Consider the following 23,360-nt stretch of genomic DNA (forward strand, 5'->3'; position numbering starts at 1 on the left):
CTAGATAATTGTAGTACGTAGTATTTTGTGGGGTGCTAAAATGACTAGGATTTTATGCTTTATGTCTTTATCATATGAAATTTCCTGCGAAAGCTACAAAATTAAATCACAAAGTACCACACGCTTGTGAAAATAGACAGGTTTGATCCACGCATCCTTTGGCCCTCGAGAAGAGAAAAAGATTTTATCTAGAAAAAAAAAGTTTTATAAAGAACTCAAATATAACAACTTAAAAAATAATTGACCAACAAAATCGATAGGGTAAAGATTGCGAATCTCTAATACCGCACCCATATATACATACATATGATATCTATGTCATTGCTTGTTAACTTTTGAAATAGTACTTATACATCAGCTCAACATCATAAGCTAGCTCGAGTTGGTGAATGATATATCCCGAAATATTTTCCTCATATTCAAACATCATGTGATGGCGAATCTCTCGAATTTCGATGAAAATTTCATATTATGTGTTAAAAATCCAAATGTTAAAATCTAATAATGGGAAAAGCACTTCACATTTAACATAGAAAAATTCATATAGACCTCATTAATTATGGTAAAATTCTAATAAATATTGATAAAGTTATCATCTATGTTTATTTAATTTGATAGAAAATTTGGCTCAATTGGGTCAACAAAAGGAAAGGAGATTCCAGCTCAGCCCAAAAATTGATCGTGACTTCGAGGTAGGCTATAAGACAAGTCGATGCTACATCTGTTGCATCGCTCTTTCCCCCATTTTCTTTAACTTATCATTTGATCATAGGAATCTCATATATTTCACGAATGACCTACATCATATGATGGAGATCCAAAGGTCAATATCTAGCCACAATAGTAGTGGTCGACGGCCTGGGCACTGACTCGATTAAAATGAACATTTCCGAAGGTGCGGGAGGCTCATTAACTGGACCGCCACCACCTCTGCTCCTAAAAAAAGGAGCGATCTCGTACTAAAAGAAACTACTTTCAACTCTTATGCCCCCATTCTCAGGCATTGACTAGTTCGGTGCCCTTTTTATTCTTATCTTAGAAAAGAAGGTTGAAGAGCAACGAGGGCATATGTCTGTAAGAATGAGCCCACTTGTTTCTCGAGAAATAAATTTGATCATTCTCCTTCTTCAAAATCTCCCTGCACGCAAGCGATAGATGCGAAAGGTATGATTTTGTTCCAATGTTATTAGATCATGTAGTTCTCTCATATTTTACGTGAAACTCAGTCCAGCATATTTGGTATCCAAGGATGCAAATTTTACCCATGCTATGCGGAGTGTAGGATAACCCGTATAGCCTCGACAAATTGAAATCATACATTAGAACTCTCAACTTCAATGATAATGGAATTGTTGTAGCAGTCTTTCCCCCATAGCTAAAGAATGGGTAAAAAAGGACCAAAATTGGACGAAAAATAAAAATTTGAAGAAAAATAAATGTTGGACGAAAAATAAGAATGCCAAAAAGAATCGTTTATCTTTCTTTGTTTGTTTGCAAGTATCCCATTGCAAAATTAATAAAATTACCTTTTTAGTATAATAATTCATGGTTAATTTAATAAATGTTTTTATCCTCAAAGATAGAAGAGCATGTGATCAAGTCAGGGGGCTTTTAGCGATATTATGCAATATAATAGAGTTCTTTACTACTCCTACGTAGAAGAAAAATAAAAAATTATGAAAGTATCTACGTTTATCATCTCATATTAGCACAATATTTATCTCTATTGTCAATACTAATTGTTTCTTTTTGTCAATTATATGTACTCAACCAGCATGATATTATATGTGAAAACTGCACAAAATTTACATGAAGAGAGAAAAGGCCAAGTGTGTATATCATTCCTCTCTCGGGATCCATTTGCTCCACCAGAAGCTCTTCCTACGCTCGTTCAGTTCATCAACACTTTCGTTCATTGTTCGAATTATCTTCCTCTGAAGTCGAAGAGCTGAGGCCAGTGCATTCCTCTCAAGGCTCGCCTTTTTCTTTGGCGGGGCTTCCTGTTACATTTTGACAATCAATAAATACGTTGAGCCTTAAAAAGATAGCCTCAAGTGTGGCTTTCCATTATTCGATGGTTGTTACAAATTCAGTGGCAGATCAGAAATTCGGGACAAAGGGGAGGTTGAGATGACTGGAGGATTTTTGGAAGGCGTATTTAGCTCCCTTTGTTGGATCTCTGGTTTCAATTATTCAAACTCGTACGAAGTATTTATATGATCATGCCAAATTTCAAGGGGAATAGACACAATTTAGTTTTTGCAGTTAAAGAACAGTTTAGATACAAACCTTAAGTTCTTGGAGCTGAGCTTCTGTGAAGCCACCATCTTTCTGAGTTCCCGACTTAGCCATTAGCTGAATAATCCACTTTGCAGCTTCACTATAATCTTGTTGTGTAGCTCGGATAAGTTGTAGCCTTAGACTCTGCACGAAAGACAAAGCCAGTTGGCCTTCTTTGTCAAAGTAGGGATGGGCTAAGGCTGCCTTTGCACTGATTCTCTGTCGAGCTTTATACCGAACCATGGACATTAAAAGTTCCCATCCAATTCCACCATCCAAATCTAACAATTCAAATCCACGTCGAAGATCAGGGCTAGCACGCGGCTCTACAGTTTTTCGCCATGCATTTAAGTCAAATTCACATCTTTTAAGTTGGCGGTTGAATTGTATGAGGGCACTATTGCTCCGCAAAGCTGGGAAAGCCTATATTAAAAATTATTTTGTGTGAAAAATCATGGCATTTATTAGTATATCATATTCCAAAAAATAATCTTTATAAATATTGATAGTATAGGTGGATGGTAGGATCATCCATGAAACATGCATACTTAGTACTCACCATTTGTAGGATTATCAAACCAGCGCTGTAGATGTCAAATCTGTCTGGTGAATTCAACTGATAAAAGAATTTAGAATCAAAATGCATAGACATGTGAATTATTGGTCAATATTTATATCATATAAAGAGAATTGATGGAAAACCTGCCATAGAACGGGGGAAAGTGCGGTGGCAACAGGTAGTGAGGGAGCTGAGGGGGTTTGAGTGCTCATAATATATTGTTCAGGAGCAGTATATCTATAGGGAAAGAGAATCAAATAATAATCAATTTTCAACTATTCGTTGAACTAAATCGTTAAATGTTAGCAGCTAAAATATAAAAAGGATCAGATAGATTGTCATCTACATTTATCAGGGCAAATAGTGTTCAAGTGCATTTCATAGTTTATAAGACTTTAACCGTGAAAACTGCTTATTTCAATCATTACAAAGACATGCATGCCACGGACCTTTTGTTACTAACTGGCTACAACTGTTAACATAACTAGAAACCAATGTTGTGTTTCAAGAAAGGTACCTCGGATCAAGCAAAAACTCCTTAGGGATGTAATTGATACCAACTCTCAAATCTGTGGCCGCTCCAAGATCTATGATTTTGAATGTTCGAGAATCTGCCACAATATTATAATAAGTGAAGACTATTTCCAGTAAAAGAGGAATATGTTAGAAAAATTTCCATTGTCAGTACATCATTGTGATTGTGCTGTCACCTTCAGAAAATATAATGTTTTGGGGCTTAATATCCCGATGGACAATCCCGGTAGAATGCAGACCTTCCAATGCAAATAAGAGCTGTCGCATGATTGTCTGAATTATTCTATTTTCCCTTCCTAGTCCCTTTGGTGCGTCCGGAACTTCTCCAAGAATCAATGCTTCCACCTGAAAATGACAATAGATCTTTGGTTACAAATGTCAATTTCGCATCCTGAGACAGCAACTTCATACATCGACGCAGATGAGGATAATAATTTGACTCCAGAAGTCCGTCTTATTTGTTTCAACAATTATTACCATATTCGGGAAGTGCAGACATAGATTGCTTTCACATGTTACAATTATTAGTTATAAGTCAAATCCTCTCTCGAACAACACTGCAGTATATAGTTAAGAAATGTGCAGTATGTAAGTAATTTTCTGAGGGATTAAGTAATGTACAATTGTCAAGGAAATGCATCTGAATCTGATATTTTGAAAAAATGGTGGGTCAAATACAAACAATTCTGCGACCAAAGTGTGACCCATGAACGGAAAATCAGAGGGAGATTTCAAATCAAGTCTAGATGCCATCATGTCACTATGTAGCTAACCGAGGATAGATAACAAAGTCACTTCACATACCCATGCACAGGCATGAACTAATGAACTAAACCAACTACACTTTTAACATAAATATCACTGTGCACTATGTTTGTTGTAGCGTACATGTCCTTTGCGAAGGATATTGAAAATATGATAATTCAAGTGTAGAAACTGCACTAGAATATTGTGTCTCAACATGACCAGAAAAATATTGCATTGGCTACTTTATATGATTATAAACTGTTGCATTGGTTAATTTGCAGGCCATATCGTACAAAATTCATCCAAAAGCTACCAAAAGTCAAATCATGTGCCATTTTGTTCGTGAATTTCTGGTTCTCATAGTCACCATGGTAACATGCAATAGATAGTTATTAGGAATACCCACAACCTCAAAACTACCCATATTACCATTCATCAATATCACGTTGCAGGAAGTTAATTTGAAAAAACAACTAAAGGGGCGGGTTTAGATTGCTTTTTTTATTTTCTTTATAACCAGCAGAGGTGATATTCAGTCAAAAAACAAAGGAATAAACATCTGTAACTTGAAGATGGTCCAAGAAGGTACCAACATTGTAAGGAAATTCTCTACTCTGCAATAAATCAGCAAGCGTGGCTTCTCCTTCAAACTTCCATAGCAACCAATATTCAGCACCTTTCTTAGGAGAGCTCTGAAATATAATTTAAAGTGTCGGAGTTTCGAATTGAAATTAAAGGTCACACTACAAAGCTGCGAGGTGAAAATACTGGAGTAACTGAAACCTCAAGAAAGCCGTATATAAAATCAGCACAGCTATTAGCACAGGCCCTTCGAACCCGCTCGTTCATCCATATCTCCACGGCTCCGTATTCAGTAGCTTTTTTCAGGACTACATCATCATACTTTGGGCAAAACATGAGCGATAATTAGTAAATAGCTTTCCAAAGTCTTTCACCAAAACCTTAACAATCGCTCGATATCAAACATATTTGAAGCATCACAATGGAATTCAAACACAATTATTCAGCTGAATATCAAAAATAAATATAGGGAAAACATCGAAAATTTCCAAGAGATTTGTCAAAATAAAAACCTTTGAAGCGGACTTCTTAGCCATTGTAGCTTTGTAAACCACTCCAAAAGATCCCTCGCCCAACTTCTTCCCCAACACAATGTCATCCTGCGATTTAACCACAAATCAAAAACCTCAAAACCCACAAACAATCATCATCAATAAATCAATAGAACTCGTCAAAAAGAAAATACTCGTTTCAGAGACCTTCTTATAAGTAGGCCTAAAGATTCTTTCCAAAGGAGCAAGAACAAACATATCGAAGAATCCAGGCGCCACACCAGGAGTAGCCCAGAGATAAGAAAGAGTACCCAGAGCTAGAATCACACCAGGAACTGTAACCGCAATCCCATTTGACTTGGGCAGCGTGCTTCTATAGATTATATCGCCACACTCCATTACTGTACATGGGAGTCCCACTCCAACACCCAGAAAAAGATCGTGAACAAAATTGAAACTTTCGCCCGCCGAAGCAAAAATCACCATATTCCCTGCCTTAGAAGTGCAAAATCTCTTGTTTGCTCCTCTTGATTTAGAGAGATTCTTAATAATAAGCTTCTTGCCCAGAAATGAAGAAAGGGGTTTGGTATTGAAGGACTGAAGCTTCACTCCTCCGAGCCCAACACCAGTACCAGCGGCCACAGTAGCCATCGAAATCTAAGTGGGTGCGTGGTTTTGTCTGAAAAAACTAATCAAACATCGAGCTGGGAAATCATCAGAATTCTTTGATTGCCTGGACTTGTTTTCACCCGCAGGTTCAGTAATATGGGGATTCTGGAATACCGTAACCTCGCTTTGCCTGGATTAATTTTCAGTAGTTTATATGTTTTAATTCATTTTATTTTCCAGTGACAGTTAATTCTGGTATTTTTTGTGGTTGCGAGGGCCGATGGGAAAGTAATATAAATCACAATTGACAAGTAATTATCTTCCTTTGTTGGGCTATTATTGTAATTTTTGGGGTTATTCAAACAGTAAGTCAAAGGTTATAACTAGTTTCAAAAAGCGTTTTCCATAAGAGCAGAAAAACATTTTCAGTTTTTACTATAATTTTAATTATTTGAAGTCAAAAAATAAATGAAAAAATTATCATAAATTTGAAATAAAATAAATAAAATTTCAAATTATAAATAACATTACAATAATTAATAGTTACTGCAAAACTACAAAATTACATAATAAAAAAAATTCATTATCAATTAGTAAGTCATACTTATATTTATTATTTATTATTATTTATAAAAAGATAGTCGTGGTTATATAATCGAGCTTAAGCATATTAAAACTTAAGCAAAATTAAGCACTTTTTAGAACATTGGCTATAATTTATTGGAATTTATTCTATGCTCTATTTTATTCCAAGGTGTTTGTTTTAAGTTTTATAATAGTTGAACTTAAAAATAATTATGAAATCAATAATTTTCAATATACTATTGTCGTTTTATAGATCTTTTATGTTAACCATGAACTAAAATTTTAAACTCTTAAATTTTTTAATATTTTAAATCGATCTACTGTGCTAATATAAAATTTATCTAAAATCATACAAAAATTTACATATAAATTTTTTTAAAAAAATTTAGAACCACCCCCGGGTGACAAGGATTGGGGCTCCGCCACTGCATGTTAATATTATATATTCAAAGGAAAATTAAATGGTAACTTGTGACTCTTGCATGTTTATAAATTTAATGTAAAGTATAATTCTATTGTCATTCTTAATCACATTTTTTTATGTTTTTTAATAATATATATCAATATTATATGTTTAATTAATTGAAATAAGTGTTTTAGAAAATTGAAAAAGGAAATCAAAACTATGAAGGCGGGTTATTTAACAAGTAGAAACACACCAATAGACCTACGTGGTTATTATGTGGTGCTTGTATTTAATAATAGTTATAGATAATATATGTAAAATCTATTAATATTCTTTAAAATTGTTCAAACAATATAATGTATAATTGATTTTATTTTTCAATACATTTTTTATTGTAAATATATATTTTTGTATAATAGTAAATCGCAGGTAATAAAGCTTTAATTGGAATGTTTTCTGTAGTAAATTAATCGATCTTACCTAAATCTTGGAAATATATTTAATTATGTATTAAACAATATATAAGAAAGCAGAAAAAATGGGTGAAGCAAAATCTAATCAGGAAAAAGCATTTACCGAGGTAACCACATTTATTTGGCAAGCAGAGAAAGAAAACTAAAATGTGTCATTTGACTCAGAGTTCATTTAGCATCAAGCTTACGTTTCAAGAACGATATCTCGAATTTGATATTCAATTATAATAAATATATTTTATTAATTATTAAAAAATTGAAAAGTGAAAATAAATAATTATATTTTCGAGTATAAAACTGCAGCATGCCTTTCATGAAAATTGGGTAATAATTTCGATTTTTTAAATATTTGATTTGTTACATTTTTTTTAATGTCTATATTTCGACAGCGTATAATTAAAAAATTTAAATCATATTTTTATATATTAAGAGCATGTACAATAGTGTGATGAAGTTAACTTCAGTCTTATGCTGATGTCAATATTGATAACTACATCTCATATTTTTTCAGTGATTAGATGACATTAAAATATTTAATTTTTTTTTCAAATCAATAATTGTTTTTTAAAAAATATAATAAAATTTCACATACATATAACAAATTAAAATATACATAATTAAAATTTAAAACTTACACAAAATAAAAAAATTACTAACAATTAAATATAATGAAATATAAATTGAATAAAGACATAAACTTGTGTGAGACGGTCTCACGGGTCGTATTTTGTGAGACAGATCTCTTATTTGGGTTATCCATGAAAAAATATTACTTTTTATGCTAAGAGTATTACTTTTTATTGTGAATATCGGTAGAGATGACTCGTCTCACATATAAAGATCCGTGAGACCGTCTCACAAGAGACCTACTCTTGAATAAATTATTGATTGAATCTTACAAAAAAATTGATTTTCGGAATTAAAGTAGAAGAAATTTTCATTTTTTTGGTGTAATGAGGTCGATTTACAGAAGTATGTTTAGATTTTAAAAATATGACAGTTGGTATTTTTCCAGAATTTTTATGAACCTGGCAGTCGGGATATGAACCGGGAGAGAGAAACAATTTTTCCGGTTAGCCTCTGAACCTCTCGGACAGACCGAGGAGATGGCATGTCCAGTACATACCTGAATTTTCTTGATTCACCTCGATCCCCCGTTCTGTCAATACAAATCCCAAAAATTTACCACTTTTCACACCAAAGATACATTTAACCGGGTTAAGCTTAATTCCATAATGCATGAGGGTAGAAAAAGTCTCCTCCAAGTCAGAGATAAACTCGATAACCTCCTTGGACTTGCCCAATATATCATCCACATACACCTCCCCATTCATGCCCAACTGCTTCTCAAACACTTTGCTCATAAGACGCTGATAGGTGGCCACGGCATTCTTCAACCCGAAAGGCATAACAACGTAACAGAATGTGCCCTCCGAGGTGATGAAGCTGGCCTTATCTTGATCACTTTTGGCCAAGGAAATTTGATGATACCTCTGGTAAGCATCCACGAAACTGAGCAGTTCATACCCTGAGGTGGAATATACCAACTGGTCAATCCTGGGCAGGGGGTAATGGTCCTTGGGACAAGCTTTGTTGAGATTCCTGAATTCCACACACATCCTCCACTTCCCGGAGGACTTTGACACCAGCACCACATTCGAGAGCCAGGTAGGATATTATATTTCCCGAATGTGACCGGCTTTCAGCAAATCCTTCACCTGCACATCAATAACTTTGTCCTTCTCAGGATCAAAGTGCCTCTTCTTTTGCTTCACGGGGTGAGATCCCGGGAGGATGTTTAAGTGATGCTTCCGCTATCAAGGGTGAGATCCCTGTCAGCTCCTGCTGGGACAAGGCAAAAACATTAAGATTAGTTTTTAAACAATTGATTAAACTAACCCGGGTAGATAAGTCAAGGTCTCGGGCCATCCGGATTTCCTTTTCTGGCCCAATCTCCACCACCTCCTGCTCGTCTTCTACCACAAACTGGACTTCTCTCCTCCCCACTACCCTCTCCATCTCCCCACTACTCTGAACTTTCTTCCCTTCCTTTCTCGCTCTCTTCTGGTCTCCCCGGACCATTTCAATGTAACACTTCCAGGAAGAAGGTTGGTCTCCCCGGACTTCACCGACTTGACTCTCTACTGGGAACTTAATATTTTGATGGTAGGTGGATGCTACGGCCCTCAGCTCGTTCATGGCTGGCCGTCCCAAAATAATATTATACTATGACGGGGCATCCACCATAGTGGAAATAGTCATCACCATCTTCTTCAGCTCTCTGGTACCCAAAGTCAAGGGCAAAACAATCTCTCCCCTCGGGATAAACAGCATGGCCACCAAAGCCAAAAAGTGTTATGTCCACAGTCTCCAGTTGATATCCCTGCAAATTCATTTGTGCAAAGGCCTCTTTGAATATGACATTAACATAACTGCCCGAGTCTACAAAAACCCTCATAATGTCATAATTTTCAACCATGGCTTGAATTACCAGGGCATCGTTATGGGGAATATTGACACCCTTGAGATCCTCAGGACCAAAACTAATGACGGCCTCATTCCTTCTTACTCCCTCCACCTCTAAACACTCACTACTGCTTCTTGACTTCCTCTCTCGATTGGAATCTCCATCAGTGGAGCCTCCAGATATCATCTTTATTACCCCAGAGACGGGGGGTGATGTCTTCTTCCTCTCGAGTTCCGGATCTCTTCTTCTATTCGGATCACCCCTCAGGGCATTTCTTGAATCTCCCCTAGCACTGGTTCCTGGCTGCCGAGACGTCCAAGGTGACAATCTTGGCTTCTTATTAGATTGATTATGCCCCTGGACAGAGGGTGGGACATAATCTCTTTTCAGCGTTTTTGTAGAGCCCAAAAATTCAGTACACGTAAAACTCATACATTTATTTAATTGTTAAATTATTTATTTAATTTTAAAATGATTTTTAGCGATGCATGATCTATTTAATTTAATTATTTTACATTATTATTTTTAGGTGATGCACGTTAAAATTTTTTCTCGAGTTTCATGTTTCAGACGATTATTCGATGCGGGATCGAGGAAAAGAGACCGGCGACGATTTTAGCAATTTTAAAACGTGGTATTTTATTTTAAGTTAAGAATGTGGCATTTTAAATGATTTACTTAAATTTTAGTATTTTAAAAGCCTAATTTATTTATTTAGTGATTTTAGGATTTTAAAACTTTTAAAGTTTAGCAGATGTACATTTTATTTTAAATTAGGGGACTTTGCTTAGTAGTGAGAATTAACATTTTTAATTAGCATTTTTATTAGCATTTTTATTAGCATTATTAATTCCTAATTAAGCAATCTTTTCTCTTAATTATATTAAAACACACGACACACACACACATTTTTTCCTTCTTTTCCATTTCAATTTTTTAGAGAAAAATATTAGGGTTCCTAGAGCAAGAGTGCAGCCGCCCCTCTCTGAATATTTCCAACGAGTTTTCGTTGATTTACTTCATGAAAATAGTGCCATGTTCGTCCCGGATCAAGCCTCGCGCCGTTTCCGCTTCGGTATCGCTGTATCATGAGTTTAAACATCAAAAAGCATGTATATTCTATTTTTCCTGTGTCATCTGGCCATATTATGTGTTGTAATGTTTTTATGCGTAAAAATCCATGTGTAATGTAAATAGTTTGAGCAGAAAATTGTTTGATCGATTTATGCAATGTTTTTAGATCTCAGAAATTCATTTTTACTGTATTTTCGAGTACTGCAATTTTTCGGTCGATTTTACGGAAAAACTTTCAACATATGAAACGTAGAACTTTTTGATATCTTCGATTTGATATAAAATTCAAAATATTTGGATAAGAATTGAGTGATTTATGACCGTTTTCGTGAGACTGCGCAAACTGCGTTTTTTCGAAAAATATGTTATTAATGAATCCTTGAAGTGTTTGAGTTGCAGGCTTCGTTGGACATTGCTAGGCCATCACTACTGCATTTAGAGTTGATGTGGGAGGTGTTCAGGTACCGTTTGAGGTTGGCAAGTAATAGAAAGCTTAGGAAGAATAATGGTGTCGAATCTCGAATTTTGTGTCGTTTTGTTGTTGCATTCGATATCGGAGTTGTTTGGATTGTTGGTACGGGTTGAAGTCAATACCGTAGAGTCCTAGGATGGGTCTCGTGGTATCGATTCATAGTCTAGTCTTTTTAATTTGGAGAAATAGGCAGTGCAAGAATTTTCCCGCAGATTGAAATTCCGAGGCTACACGGACCCTAGCACGGGGTCCGTGCCTTTCCTTCTTTTCGAGTATGTCCTTACAATAGGTACACAAACCCTTACACGGACCAGAACACGGGGTCCGGGTCCTCCTTTTCTTCAAGACAAAATTTACAGAACCTACACGAACCCGTAGCCGGACCTGGGCACGGGGTCTGTGTACTCCATTTTTGGGCAAAATTATGTTGATTGCTTTGGGGTTCGATGTCATGGTTTAGTACGATAATTATACGAGATCAAGTCCCGAGTGATCTAGAATATCATAAGCTATTTAATTACTTCGGTGGTGAGCACGAATACCTACGTTTAAGCTTTGAAAAATAAGTGGTTGAACTCATGTTAGTATGTGCAGCAGTGGCCCCAAGCAAGATCCAACGAATCCCTCAACGCCAAGTAAGTATGTTCGACGTGCAAAAGAAAATATTTTCATGTTTTTGAGATATGCTAAATGTCTTGTGACCAAACTATGTATGGGATTGGAAAGCGGTAAAGCATGATCAGAGACCAATCCACCCCGGTAAAGCATGACCGGGTTTAGATCAGGATTGGAAAGTGATAAAGCATGACCAGGGACCAATCCACCCATTAAAGCATGAACGGGGATCTCTTGTATGTGGCAGTGGATCTTCCCTGTCAGTCCAGTACTGTGGTTTAGTCTGATCAGGCGTATTTATCTCTACGCAAAATGATGAAGTTTATGTATGTTCAAGTATGTACGATGCAAGCATGTTTAAGAAAAGTTTCACGTTGATGGCACATCTATGATATGTATGTACGTTCAAGCTTTTGTAGGCAAGTTCAAGTTTCAAGTATGTACGTTTTATTTTAAAGATGCATGTGGCTTTATTACGTATTATTTGTTATTCCCAGTTTATGCATGTTGAGTCTTTAGACTCACTAGACTTGATCGATGCAGGGTGAGGATGACTTTGAGGAGACGAGAGGTGGGGACCAGTGAGCCGGCTTGGACTGAGCGGGAGGCTAAACCCGAGGACTGCACATGTTTTAATTTTTATGCAATGTTTCAACTACTCTGATTTAACGTTTTGTTTACAATGTTTAAACAAGTATTTTTCTTTAGCAAATTTTATTAGTGATCTCTTTTAACGCAAATATTTTTGGATGAACAATTGATTTATGAACGAAAATTGAAAGTTCATTTGGTATTTAAGAAAATCTTTATTTTCCGCAAAATTTCAAGTAGTTCAAAATACGGTATGTTACAGTTTTGCAATCTTCGGTGTTGTGGTAACACACCTTATGGAGGATGCAAAATCCCCTCTTCTCGGGCCTGGTAAGTTGATGATCCGGAGGCAAATCCCTACTGCATCCCTGAACTTCCCTGTCCCGAGTAATTTTCAAGGCCACATGATGTGAAAAATGCCCCTGGTTACCCCTTCTATGCCCCTTCTCCTCTGGTTTAGCTACTCGGTCTTCTCTCTCCCTTCTTACAGTTTCTCTCTTCTGCTTTTGTGCCTCCTCCATATTGATATACTTCTTTGCCCGGGACAACAAATCTTCAAAATCCTCGGGCACCTTCTTTGTCAATTATCGGAAAAACTCACCCTCCCTCAGCCCCTGGGTGAATGCTGTTGCTTTTGTTTCGGTGGCACAGGTGGGGACATCCTACGTTCTGATATAAGCCCTTAGGCTCTCTTCCGGGCTCTGTTTGACTTCGAAAAGACTAAATATAGTCTTTTTGTACTTTTTGTTGCTACTGAAATGGCGTAAAAATACCTTCTGGAAGTCCTGAAAAGAATGAAAACTCTGAGGGGACAGTCTCTCAAACCACCTTGCCGAATCAACCAGAGTAGTTAAGAACACTTTTCACTTGATTCTCTCAGTATAGTAGTGCAACATGGCCATATTCTCGAACCTGGACCAGGTGTTCCTCAGGGTCTGCATTGCCATCATAATCTTTAACTTTGGCAGGCTTGAAATTACCGGGAAGAGGTTCCCGGACTATAGGTTCAAGAAAATAAGCATCCCTTAATAACTGCCCGGGAACGACTCCTACCCTCCATCTGTCCTTCCAATGCCCTCATCTTCTGCCTCAACTCTTGTAACTCCTCTACCACAGTCGGGGATTTGGACCCGGCACTCGATTCTCCCTCCTCTCTCCCTGCTTCCTCCTCCCCTGCATCTTGCTCTCCCTCCTACTCTCCTCCTGCACGCGTAGCTTGATGAGAAGCATCTCTCCAGGCTACGGCTCTTTCCACTGCCTCGGATATCATCTGAGCCAACTCCTCCGGGGATAAAGTAATGAGAGTGGGAGGCCCTGTAAGTGGAGGACCACCAACTTGTCCCGAAGTAAGTGCACCATCTCCAGGAGCCGGAGAAGTGTCCTTATTAGTTCTTCTAGTAGGAGCCATATCAACGTCTCAGACTCAATTTTTCACAGACGGTGCCAATGATATTATCCTGATAATCCGGTGGATTGCTCACTTATCTTATACCCAATTCATCCGGATAACATCAATTTGTGATAAAGTTAATAGAACACGATCAAAATTTTTAAAAAGAAATGTAAATAAAAGATGAATAGTGTTAAAAGCACATCCCCACGTCGTAAATGTATGCATGGGCGAAGCTTATTAGCCCACACTAGGCCAAAAAAAATTAATAGTATTTATAAATGTGGGCTGCCCACACTGGGCAAAAAAAAATTAATAATATTTATAAATATAAGTGGGCCAATTTTTTTTTAAAAGCCCTCTAAACAATTAATTCAAAACATACAGTTCCTTTCGCTAGAAGCCTAGAATTACACTGTCGAGAAAACTGAAAAAATCTTGGATTTGGGTCAAAGCAGATGGCAGGAGACAACAAGTGCTAGGGGCGAAGAGGGCTTCAATAATTGATTAGCTTTAATTACTTGGAGTTAGGTATAAATTCATAACTTTTAATTTTATGCTTTAATTTTCATTTTATTTTCTTATAATTTCAAAAGTGGTGTTCGTTATCTTAATATTTGTTCGATGTTGTTTTTACCCTATTTAGTGTGTTCCATTTGTTCCTAATTAGCGCCTCTAATATTTTTATGTAATCTATTGGTTGTTATTTAATACCGTGGTGATAGATATTGATTATGATTTATATGTTGATAGCTTTGTAATTATTTCAACATTGTATTTTCCCATCATCTTGGCACATTTTGTGAAGTATTAAACTAGAAAAACATTACATAAAAATATATAACAACTTTAAAAAAAAAATATCAATGCGAGTTGTTTTATAAATATATATATAAAGCTAAACATATTATAATTTTTTTATTTTATCAGGAAATCAATATTTACAATTCATAGATTTTTTAAAAGAAAAGATCCAGAACCAGAAGTACAAAGCATTGGAGATGTTAGGGTTGAAGAGTTTGATTTCTCACAACTACCGGCAAATCCTGGACTTAGGACTCCAATTTGTGAATATAATGTTAATATTAGGGATCAAGTTCGAAAGACATATTTGCAAAAAGGTCCATGTCAACCTTCAGGCTATGAATTTCCAAAAAGAAAATTTGGAGTAAGCCAACGTACACGGTTCAATCCTTCATGGTTAAATGAATTTGGTGATCGGTTGGAGTATAGTGTAGAAAAAGATGCCGCATATTGTTTGTATTGTTATCTCTTCAAGAGAACCAAAGGAAAACAAACTGGAGGGGAGGCTTTTGTTAATGAAGGATTCAAAAATTGGAAGTGTAAAGATAGGTTAAATATTCATGTTGGATAGAATGACAGCGAACATCATAAAGCTAGAATGAATTGTGAAACTTTGATGAATCAAGATGAGCACATTCAACCAGTTTTGCACAAACAGTCAAAGCAAATGCGGAATGATTATCGTATCCGTCTCAATGCTTCAATTGATTATATTAGAGTTTTGTTGCGACAAGGGCATTCATTTCGAGGTCACGATAAAACTGAAAGTTCTCTTAATCTATGTAACTTTCTTATCCAATTGGAATTTTTAGGTGCTCATAATAAAGAGATTAATGATGTGATATTGAAAAATGCTCCTAAAAATTGCAAGTTGACATCACCTGATATTCAGAAGGACATAGTGAATGCCACTGAAACGATTAATGTTATTATCAGAGATGTTGGTGATTCATTGTTCTCTATTTTAGTTCATGAATCTCGTGATGTTTCAACAAAGGAGCAAATGTCATTTGTTATCTGTTACGTGGATAGTAGTGGACATGTAAATGAACGTTTTATCGGGATTGAACATCTTACCAGTACTACATCACTCTCACTTAAAGATGCTATTGATAAGATGTTTTCTAGATATAATTTGAGCATGTCTAAGTTTAGAGGACAAGGTTTTGATGGAGCAAGTAATATGCCGGGTAAATTTAATGGTTTAAAAGCACTCATTTTAAAGGAGAACCCATGTGCATTTTACATACATTGTTTTGTCCATCAGCTTCAACTAGCTCTTATAGCTGTGGCCAAGCTAAATCTTCCGATTTCTAATTTCATTCGTGTTGTTGGTGATGTGTTAAATGTTGTTGGAGCATCTTGCAAACGTTCTGATCTTCTTCGAGAGAAACATTCAAATTTTATTGTCGAGGCATTGGAGAGGGGTGAGATTTCAAGTGGCCGGGGACTTAATCAAGAAATTACCCTTCAACATGCTGGGGATACACGTTGGGGGTCACATTACAATTCTCTAATAAGCTTAATTTTCATGTTCTCTGCTGTCATTGATGTGCTTGAAATAATTTCAAAAGATGATTCCAGTTCTCATGATCAAAAAACTGAAGCATTTAATTTACTGAAGTCAGTACTTTTATTTGATTTTGCATTCAATCTACATTTGATGAAACATGTCTTAGGAATTTCGAGTGAATTGTCGACAGCATTGCAAAAAAAAGATCAGGATAGTGTGAATGCAATGGATTTGGTACAAATATGCAAACACCGACTCCAAAAAATGAGAGATGATGGTTGGGATTCATTTTTAGAAAATTTTCACCGGTTTTGTGAGCAACATTACATTGATGTTCTCAAAATGGATGATATGTTCACATGTTGGGCACCACGTGGTCTTCCCCATCGTAATCCACCAGAAGTGACAAATTTGCATCATTATCGTGTGGATTTATTCTATGGTGTTATCGACATACAACTTCAAGAGTTAAATGATCGTTTCTCAGAGGCAGGTACATAGTTACTCCTTTGTGTAGCTTGTTTGTGTCCACAAAACTTGTTTTATGCTTTTGACAAGAAAAAATTTATGCAATTAGCTGAATTTTATCCACAAGATTTTTCAAGATTTGATCTCCTCACACTTGATGATCAACTTGAAACTTATATATGTGATATGCGTTCTAACAGAGCATTTCAAGGATTGAAAGGACTTGGTAATCTTTCGGAGAAGTTAGTTATGTCAAAGAAAAATATGATGTACCCATTGGTTTATAAGCTTTTGACATTGACATTAATTCTACCGGTGGCAACGACGACAGTAGAGAGGGTATTTTCTGCCATGAGAATTGTGAAAGACAGGTTGCGCAATCGAATGAGTGATGATTGGATGAATGATAGTCTCATTGTCTATGTAGAAAAGATATATTTCTGACCTTTGAAAATGAATCTATTGTACAAATGTTTCAAAATATGAAGACTCGAAGAAAACAATTGTAAAATAGTTATTTTGTGATGTTTTATGATTAAAAGATTTTTTTTGTTGTTTGATTACTCGTACCATATCATAGCCTAGATAGAATCTTGATATGTACGTAACATGCATACATAGAGTATACGTAGAAAATTTGAACTTGTGCGCATTACAGATCACCATGCACCCATAATTGTCAGGATAACTTTGACAGCTATACGAGAATCTTCTATATCCGACAACTTCCACAAATACTAGATTTTATCACACAAGCAAATCCACCGCCACCCGTCACGGCTGAGCCTCCCACCGTAACCACCTCCGCCGCCGTTGTTAAAGACTCGTATACTTGAGCGACTTCCAATGCCGACGCTCATCCCAGGTCATGATATTCCTCTCACACTTGTCCTTTTCCGTCCTTTCACTTCATTTCCTGCCAGCCTCCGTCTCGATCTGCATTTCAATTTCATTCATGGAGATGGGCCCAGCATGATCATTCACTGATTTAGCAGCAATATTTTTATTTATAGAAATGGAACGAACATAATTAAGATTTTTTAAGATAGCAATTATTATCATACATCAGAAAATAAAGCTTCATGTTTAAACAAATCGTAGGGTGTCCAAAGATTATCTAATGTACAAGGCATCTTTGCATCGAGCCTTAACCATGGCTTCCCCTTGCCACTCCAATGTAGCAGGCTCACCGGGCCAGGATGCAGATCCCTGCATAAGCCTTCAAGATTATCACCTCCAAGCCCGTGTTGGTTCCACCGATGCTCAACGCCTTCAACATTACCGGCAAAAACCAGCAAAAATGGCGGCAGAGACCCTAATTCGTAGATTCTATATCTTTTCTGTATTTTCATCCAGTATTCTAGTTTCTTAGTAAATCCGTGGTTTCGCCATTTCGTTAGATCGATTACCATTACTCCGGTGTTGAAATAACAAGGGTCTCTTCTTCTGAAAGTGGCGGAGAATGATGGGCTCGACCAGAATTTGGAGGTGAAGTAGTGGCTGAAGTTTGCGTGGCAGTACTCGGGGGCTCCGAGGACGTGGGAGTTAAGGCTGATTTGCCAGAGTTTGGAAATGTCGTCGATGAGTATGAGGTCGGAGTCGAGGTAGATAATGCGGGTGACGGAGGAGGGGAGGAGGTCGGCGAGGTAGATACGGGCGTAGTTGAGGGGCTCGTCCAGGGCGCGGCGGATGGAGGAGGAGATGAGGTGGTTGACGGTGGTGGAATTGAAGGGGTAGAGGTGGAATCGAAGGTAAGGGAAGGTGGAGATAATGGTCCGGAGGAGGTTGTAGCGGTGGTCGGGTGGCGCGAGGAAGTGGAAGAAGGTGTTTTCCGGGCAGGAGGAGTGCTGGAGGACTGAGAGGACGGCGGCGATTGATCCCCGGAGGTAAGGGGTAGCGTAGTCTAGAGTCATGGCTATATGTATTGTGGAGTTGTCATTGGGCGTTGCGCATGAGACTCCGTTGCGGAATGCGGGGGCTTCCCGAAATTGCTGGTGATCGGTGGCGGAGAGTGGTGGAAGAGGAATGAGAAGGAGAGGGAGGAGGACGGCGGCGACTGTGGTGGTTAGGTGACGGAGATCTGGCGGCATGGCGATTTGCAGTTGAGAAGGTGAAATAAAGAGAGGGGGCGAGGTAGAAAAGCTAATGAAATCGTATATTGCAATGAATAAACTAAGTAAACTTTGTTTTGCCTAACTCTTTTATTTAATCTAAAATATAAATAAAATGGATATTTTTGAAATTTTAATTTAATAAACCTGGAAAATAGTTATGGCCCACTTGCTTAATAATCCTACTGGTTATTCTGCCCAAGATTGCGTATGTGTATAGTTTTTTTTTCATTATCGATTAATTAAAGTAAAATTTGACAAATTATAGAGGGAGTAAATTGATATTTGAATTGTTGAAATAAAATAAATAAATAATAAAAATATGTGTTGAAATTTTAAAAAAATAAAAAATAAATATGTAATATTATAATCATATAAGGGTAAAATTTGAAGAAAAATTAGTTTCTTTCTAGTTGGTTACTATCATGTCTCAACTTTAATAAAATAAAATAGATCATGCAGCAATACTTGATTCCGACATTGTTTAAGATTATTTTATGTTATATCTGAAATATTATTATCTTTATGATAGAGTTACATGACTAACATAATTTAATGATATTGAAATAAAAGAAAAATACACGGCTATATCAAACTCATTGTCTATGTTCATTAATGTGTTACCATATATGCATAATAATTAAGGAATAACATTAATAAAATAATTTCAAACAATTTTCTTTGAGACAAATGTATTTATGGTAAAATAACTTCGGAATACATTTTCCTAAAAAATTACAGTGCGGGAATATATTTTGTACGTATGGAATGGGTGTAGGACCAAGAAATCGATTGAGGATTGTGAAAGCCAGCCTGGAAAGACGCGTTTCCGATTAAATTCGTAAGATCTGAACCGTACATGATCTCTGCCCGGTCAAAATTTACTGGATTTAATGTACCCGACGGTCTAGATTTTAGCTCACCCTTAATTGCCGCTAAGGTGTTTTATCCACACTCGCAACCTGGAATGTACTGAACACACTCAATTTTGGTTGGGCGGTGGTGCTTACACGCGGTGAAATGAATAGATGGTTAGGAGGGGAATGACTAGGTTAAGAGGATATAATAGTGGGTTAAGTGATTATTAGTCGCAACCTTCAACACACGGAATGTGAATCATAGTTAATGCCCGTAATTAAGGTCGCGGGCGGCTTTTTAATAAAATACAAGGAATGCATACGGAACAAACATTTCGCGAGTTTTTCACAGCCAGGTTAAGTAAAAAGTTTGTTCCAATTGTTCGTTAAGTTTATTGAGTTGAATGACAATTTTATCGATCTAAGCTCGAGTTTAAGTATGTTTGGCTCATAAGCTCGTGAGTTTGTTCGTTAGTTCGAGCCCGACCTAGGCTAGTTTGTTGACTATGATTTTTTGATCTCACGTTGCTATTTTTATTGAAATTTAATATATTGAAATCCTATAAAATGATAAGCACATTCTTTCAATTTTTATATATCAGTTGGTTTTTTGGTTAGAAAAAATCGACGAGTTACAAAAACGAGTTTGTTTAACGAACTTGAAAACGAACCATCTTAACTATTCAAGTTAGACTCATTAAACATGATAAACTAACTATTAATGAATCGAGCTCGATCTGTTCACAAGCTTAGTAATTTTCAAACAATCCGAGCTCGAATATAATATTGTTCGATTCGACTCGATTTGTTTACATCTCAACCAAAAGTTATACCAAAAAATATATACGTGGGCATGTTTCCGAAGTAAGGAAATTTCACTCAAAGGAGTGTAGATAAAAAAAAAAAAATTAATAATAAAAAAAACAAAAAAAAAAAAACTGATTATTATAAGAAATTAAAAGTTTAAGATGCTGCAAAGCTATGTTTAGTTGGTGTATTAAAATCCTACTACGTCGCATGATACTTGTTGCATCTACTACTACAATACACATGCGAAATGAAACCCGTTTGTGTTAGATATAGGCGGACACAGAGGTGAATCCCAGCATTATGCAATCTCCAAAGACATTTGTCAGATCCGGCGTGGAGGAATTAGTGCATCCATGTTTTCAGCATTGATATTATTTGATATACGTCTACCCCATAAATACAACACATTATCTGTATTTTCAGTCATCTTGTAAACAAAAAATCATTATATAAAAAATATTATATTTTTTGTCAACAAAATTTAAGTACATATTTTATATTAAACGTAATTTATTTACAATTTTCGGCTGTAAATAATAAAATGTATATGCTGACGATGAATTGATAAATATAATAAAGATGATAAGATTCTTTTAAAAATAAATAATAATTTATAATACATAAATAAACTAATTACTGTAAATAATTATATTGTCTTCACTTGTAATAGTAACAAATAATTATAATAATAACAATAGTAATAAGAATAACTATAAATATTTTAATTATACTAATATTACAAATATTCTAATTATTGTAATTAAAATAATTATAATTATAATTATTACTATTGTTATTATTAAACTACGATGATTTAAGACTACTATAATTATTACTATTGTTATTATTTAAAACTACTTATAATTATTATTATTGTTATTATTTCTACTAATACTCAATATATTCTTGATCTAAATGAACGAGTTTCGAATCAAGCACTATTTCTGGAGATGCTGAATAATGGCATTCTTACTCTTACTGGCCGAGTGGATGACTTACTCACTCGTGTTCAAGCCAATGATGCCAAAAAGGGGGAAGCAGAAGGCAGAGAAGAAGGCAAATCTGAAGGACATCATGCAGAATCCTCTTTCAGAAATCAAGATCCTCAGGATGAGGAAACAATATTCAGAGACATTGGAACTGATGATTAAATTCTTTTAAACTCTGTTTTACTGTCCGTTTGTTTATCGATTATCTTATTTGTTATCTGCTTTCATATTCATCGATACTAACATCTAGGTTTTGGCATCACCGCAAAGAAAAAAATTGTTACTTAATTTAATTGTGGTGATGATAGTCAAAATCAGTAGGTTGCAATAGCTAAAACCAGAAGACTATATAAAAGCAGAAGCTCTCGTATCGCGTTAACAAAAGCAGTACTCTTCGAGTACTTATCAGCTTAGAAAAACCAGAAGCAGAACGTAGCTTTATAAGTAGAACTTAGCTTAAGCAGAAGTAACTTAACGTCTTTTACTTGATCGTTACAATCTTAAATGTTACCGTTACTTTACCTAGTACTAGCATTAATTGCATCATTAATGTTGTACATAGTTATTTAATACGCCTTACCAATTTTGGTATAAAGTAAAGACTGATTATTCTGATAGCTTTCTGCAGGACCCTTTTTAGGTGATAAAGCTGATTCTATCAGAAGTCAAAAGAAGCCGTTTTGTTTACGTTGGACTCAAGCTTTCTATATATATAGAAGTCAATCATTTATAATAAACAACGTTATTATCATTATCAACGCAACGATTATTCCAACGTGAGTTTTGAGCTTTCATCAACTAGCTATCTTCTAGCTCAACATACAGAAAAGCAGCACACGCTTTATCATCCATATCCGATCTTCTGAGATCATTTTGTGTTGTTACTGTTTCGAAAACCTCTTCAAGTTAAACATTTTACTATATCATTGAGAAGAGTTTGTAAACTGGAAAAGAGACTTTTCCAAAACTTTGTTGTATTCGTTTTTTTACGGAGTTGTGTAACTAAGAGTTTCTGTAGGCTAAGGGTAAGCCCTATCGCTCGGGCGCGAGCAGTACGTTGGGTAAATCTACCGCTCGAGCGCAAGGTGCGCTGGAAAAAACTCCAGCGCACCTCGCGCTCGAGCGATAGCTTTCTACCGCTCGGGCACGAGCGGTGCGCTAGAATATTTTCAGCACAACTCGCGCTCGAGCGGTAGAAAGCACTAACTTTATGATTGAAATTTTTTTTCTCCTTTTTAATAAATAAATACCAATTTCTTTTCAAAATATCAAAGCGTTATTACAATTTTACAAAATACATCATCGATGTTGTCTCTCTCTAACTACCGGTCTGTCCATCTCATTTCTCATTCGGGTCGTCCTGTCCCTACCAACTCTTCTTCTTTCACGTCTAACTGGGTTGTGGTGCAACTCGAAAGTTGGAGGATCCCAGTATCGCTCATCTGCAAGAGGTTGAAATCTGCCCTCGTACGTTGCTAAGTACTCAGCTATGTTATACCATGATTGTACAAGTGTTGTCGGATCTAAAGAGTGCCACTTAGCGATGCAAATAGCATGGGAACATGGGATACCAAAAATCTTCCATTTACCACATGAACAATCACTCATTGATAACTTCACCACCTACATATGTTGACCACGACTTGGTCTTCCAACAGTTGCAACCGAAGGATTTTGCTCACGTACATCATATTTGGCAACACGATGTTCACTAGATTTTCTCGCCCATTTCTCATACTTCCGACATGCATAATCTGACCACAGCTGATTGTCCTGAACCATACGACCACCTCTTGTCACACGTTCAATGAAATATTGTACGCACCTCAGAAGTGTCAAGTGTACTATGACAGATATAGGAAGTCTACGAGCACCTTTCAAAACACTATTTAAACATTCCGACATATTGGTTGTCATCACCCCACGACGCCAA

The 23,360-nt window shown here is 36.2% G+C and overlaps 3 protein-coding genes across 3 annotated transcripts; 1 reads left to right on the forward strand and 2 right to left on the reverse strand.

Moving 5' to 3' along the window:
* Positions 1 to 1,607: 1,607 nt before the first annotated feature.
* On the reverse strand, positions 1,608 to 6,011 carry LOC142524670 (serine/threonine-protein kinase STN7, chloroplastic-like). Its single transcript, XM_075628725.1, has 10 exons — positions 5,401 to 6,011; positions 5,215 to 5,301; positions 4,904 to 5,023; positions 4,714 to 4,812; positions 3,550 to 3,718; positions 3,357 to 3,450; positions 2,983 to 3,076; positions 2,840 to 2,896; positions 2,290 to 2,703; positions 1,608 to 2,000 (listed from the first exon to the last, which is right to left on the reverse strand). Exons 1-10 carry the CDS (start codon positions 5,842 to 5,844, stop codon positions 1,839 to 1,841), a joined length of 1,740 nt encoding a protein of 579 aa, XP_075484840.1. The 5' UTR covers positions 5,845 to 6,011; the 3' UTR covers positions 1,608 to 1,838.
* Positions 6,012 to 15,277: 9,266 nt separating this feature from the next.
* LOC142523773 (uncharacterized) lies at positions 15,278 to 17,104 on the forward strand. The gene is made up of 2 exons (XM_075627505.1): positions 15,278 to 16,685; positions 16,770 to 17,104. The coding sequence occupies exons 1-2, from the start codon at positions 15,278 to 15,280 to the stop codon at positions 17,102 to 17,104; spliced, it is 1,743 nt and encodes a 580-aa protein (XP_075483620.1).
* Positions 17,105 to 17,262: 158 nt separating this feature from the next.
* LOC142524841 (putative galacturonosyltransferase-like 3) lies at positions 17,263 to 18,841 on the reverse strand. The gene is made up of 2 exons (XM_075628965.1): positions 17,725 to 18,841; positions 17,263 to 17,596 (listed from the first exon to the last, which is right to left on the reverse strand). Exons 1-2 carry the CDS (start codon positions 18,748 to 18,750, stop codon positions 17,570 to 17,572), a joined length of 1,053 nt encoding a protein of 350 aa, XP_075485080.1. The 5' UTR covers positions 18,751 to 18,841; the 3' UTR covers positions 17,263 to 17,569.
* Positions 18,842 to 23,360: the final 4,519 nt, after the last annotated feature.

Source organism: Primulina tabacum, chromosome 14, assembly GCF_025594145.1.
Source record: "Primulina tabacum isolate GXHZ01 chromosome 14, ASM2559414v2, whole genome shotgun sequence".
NCBI lineage: Eukaryota > Viridiplantae > Streptophyta > Magnoliopsida > Lamiales > Gesneriaceae > Primulina > Primulina tabacum.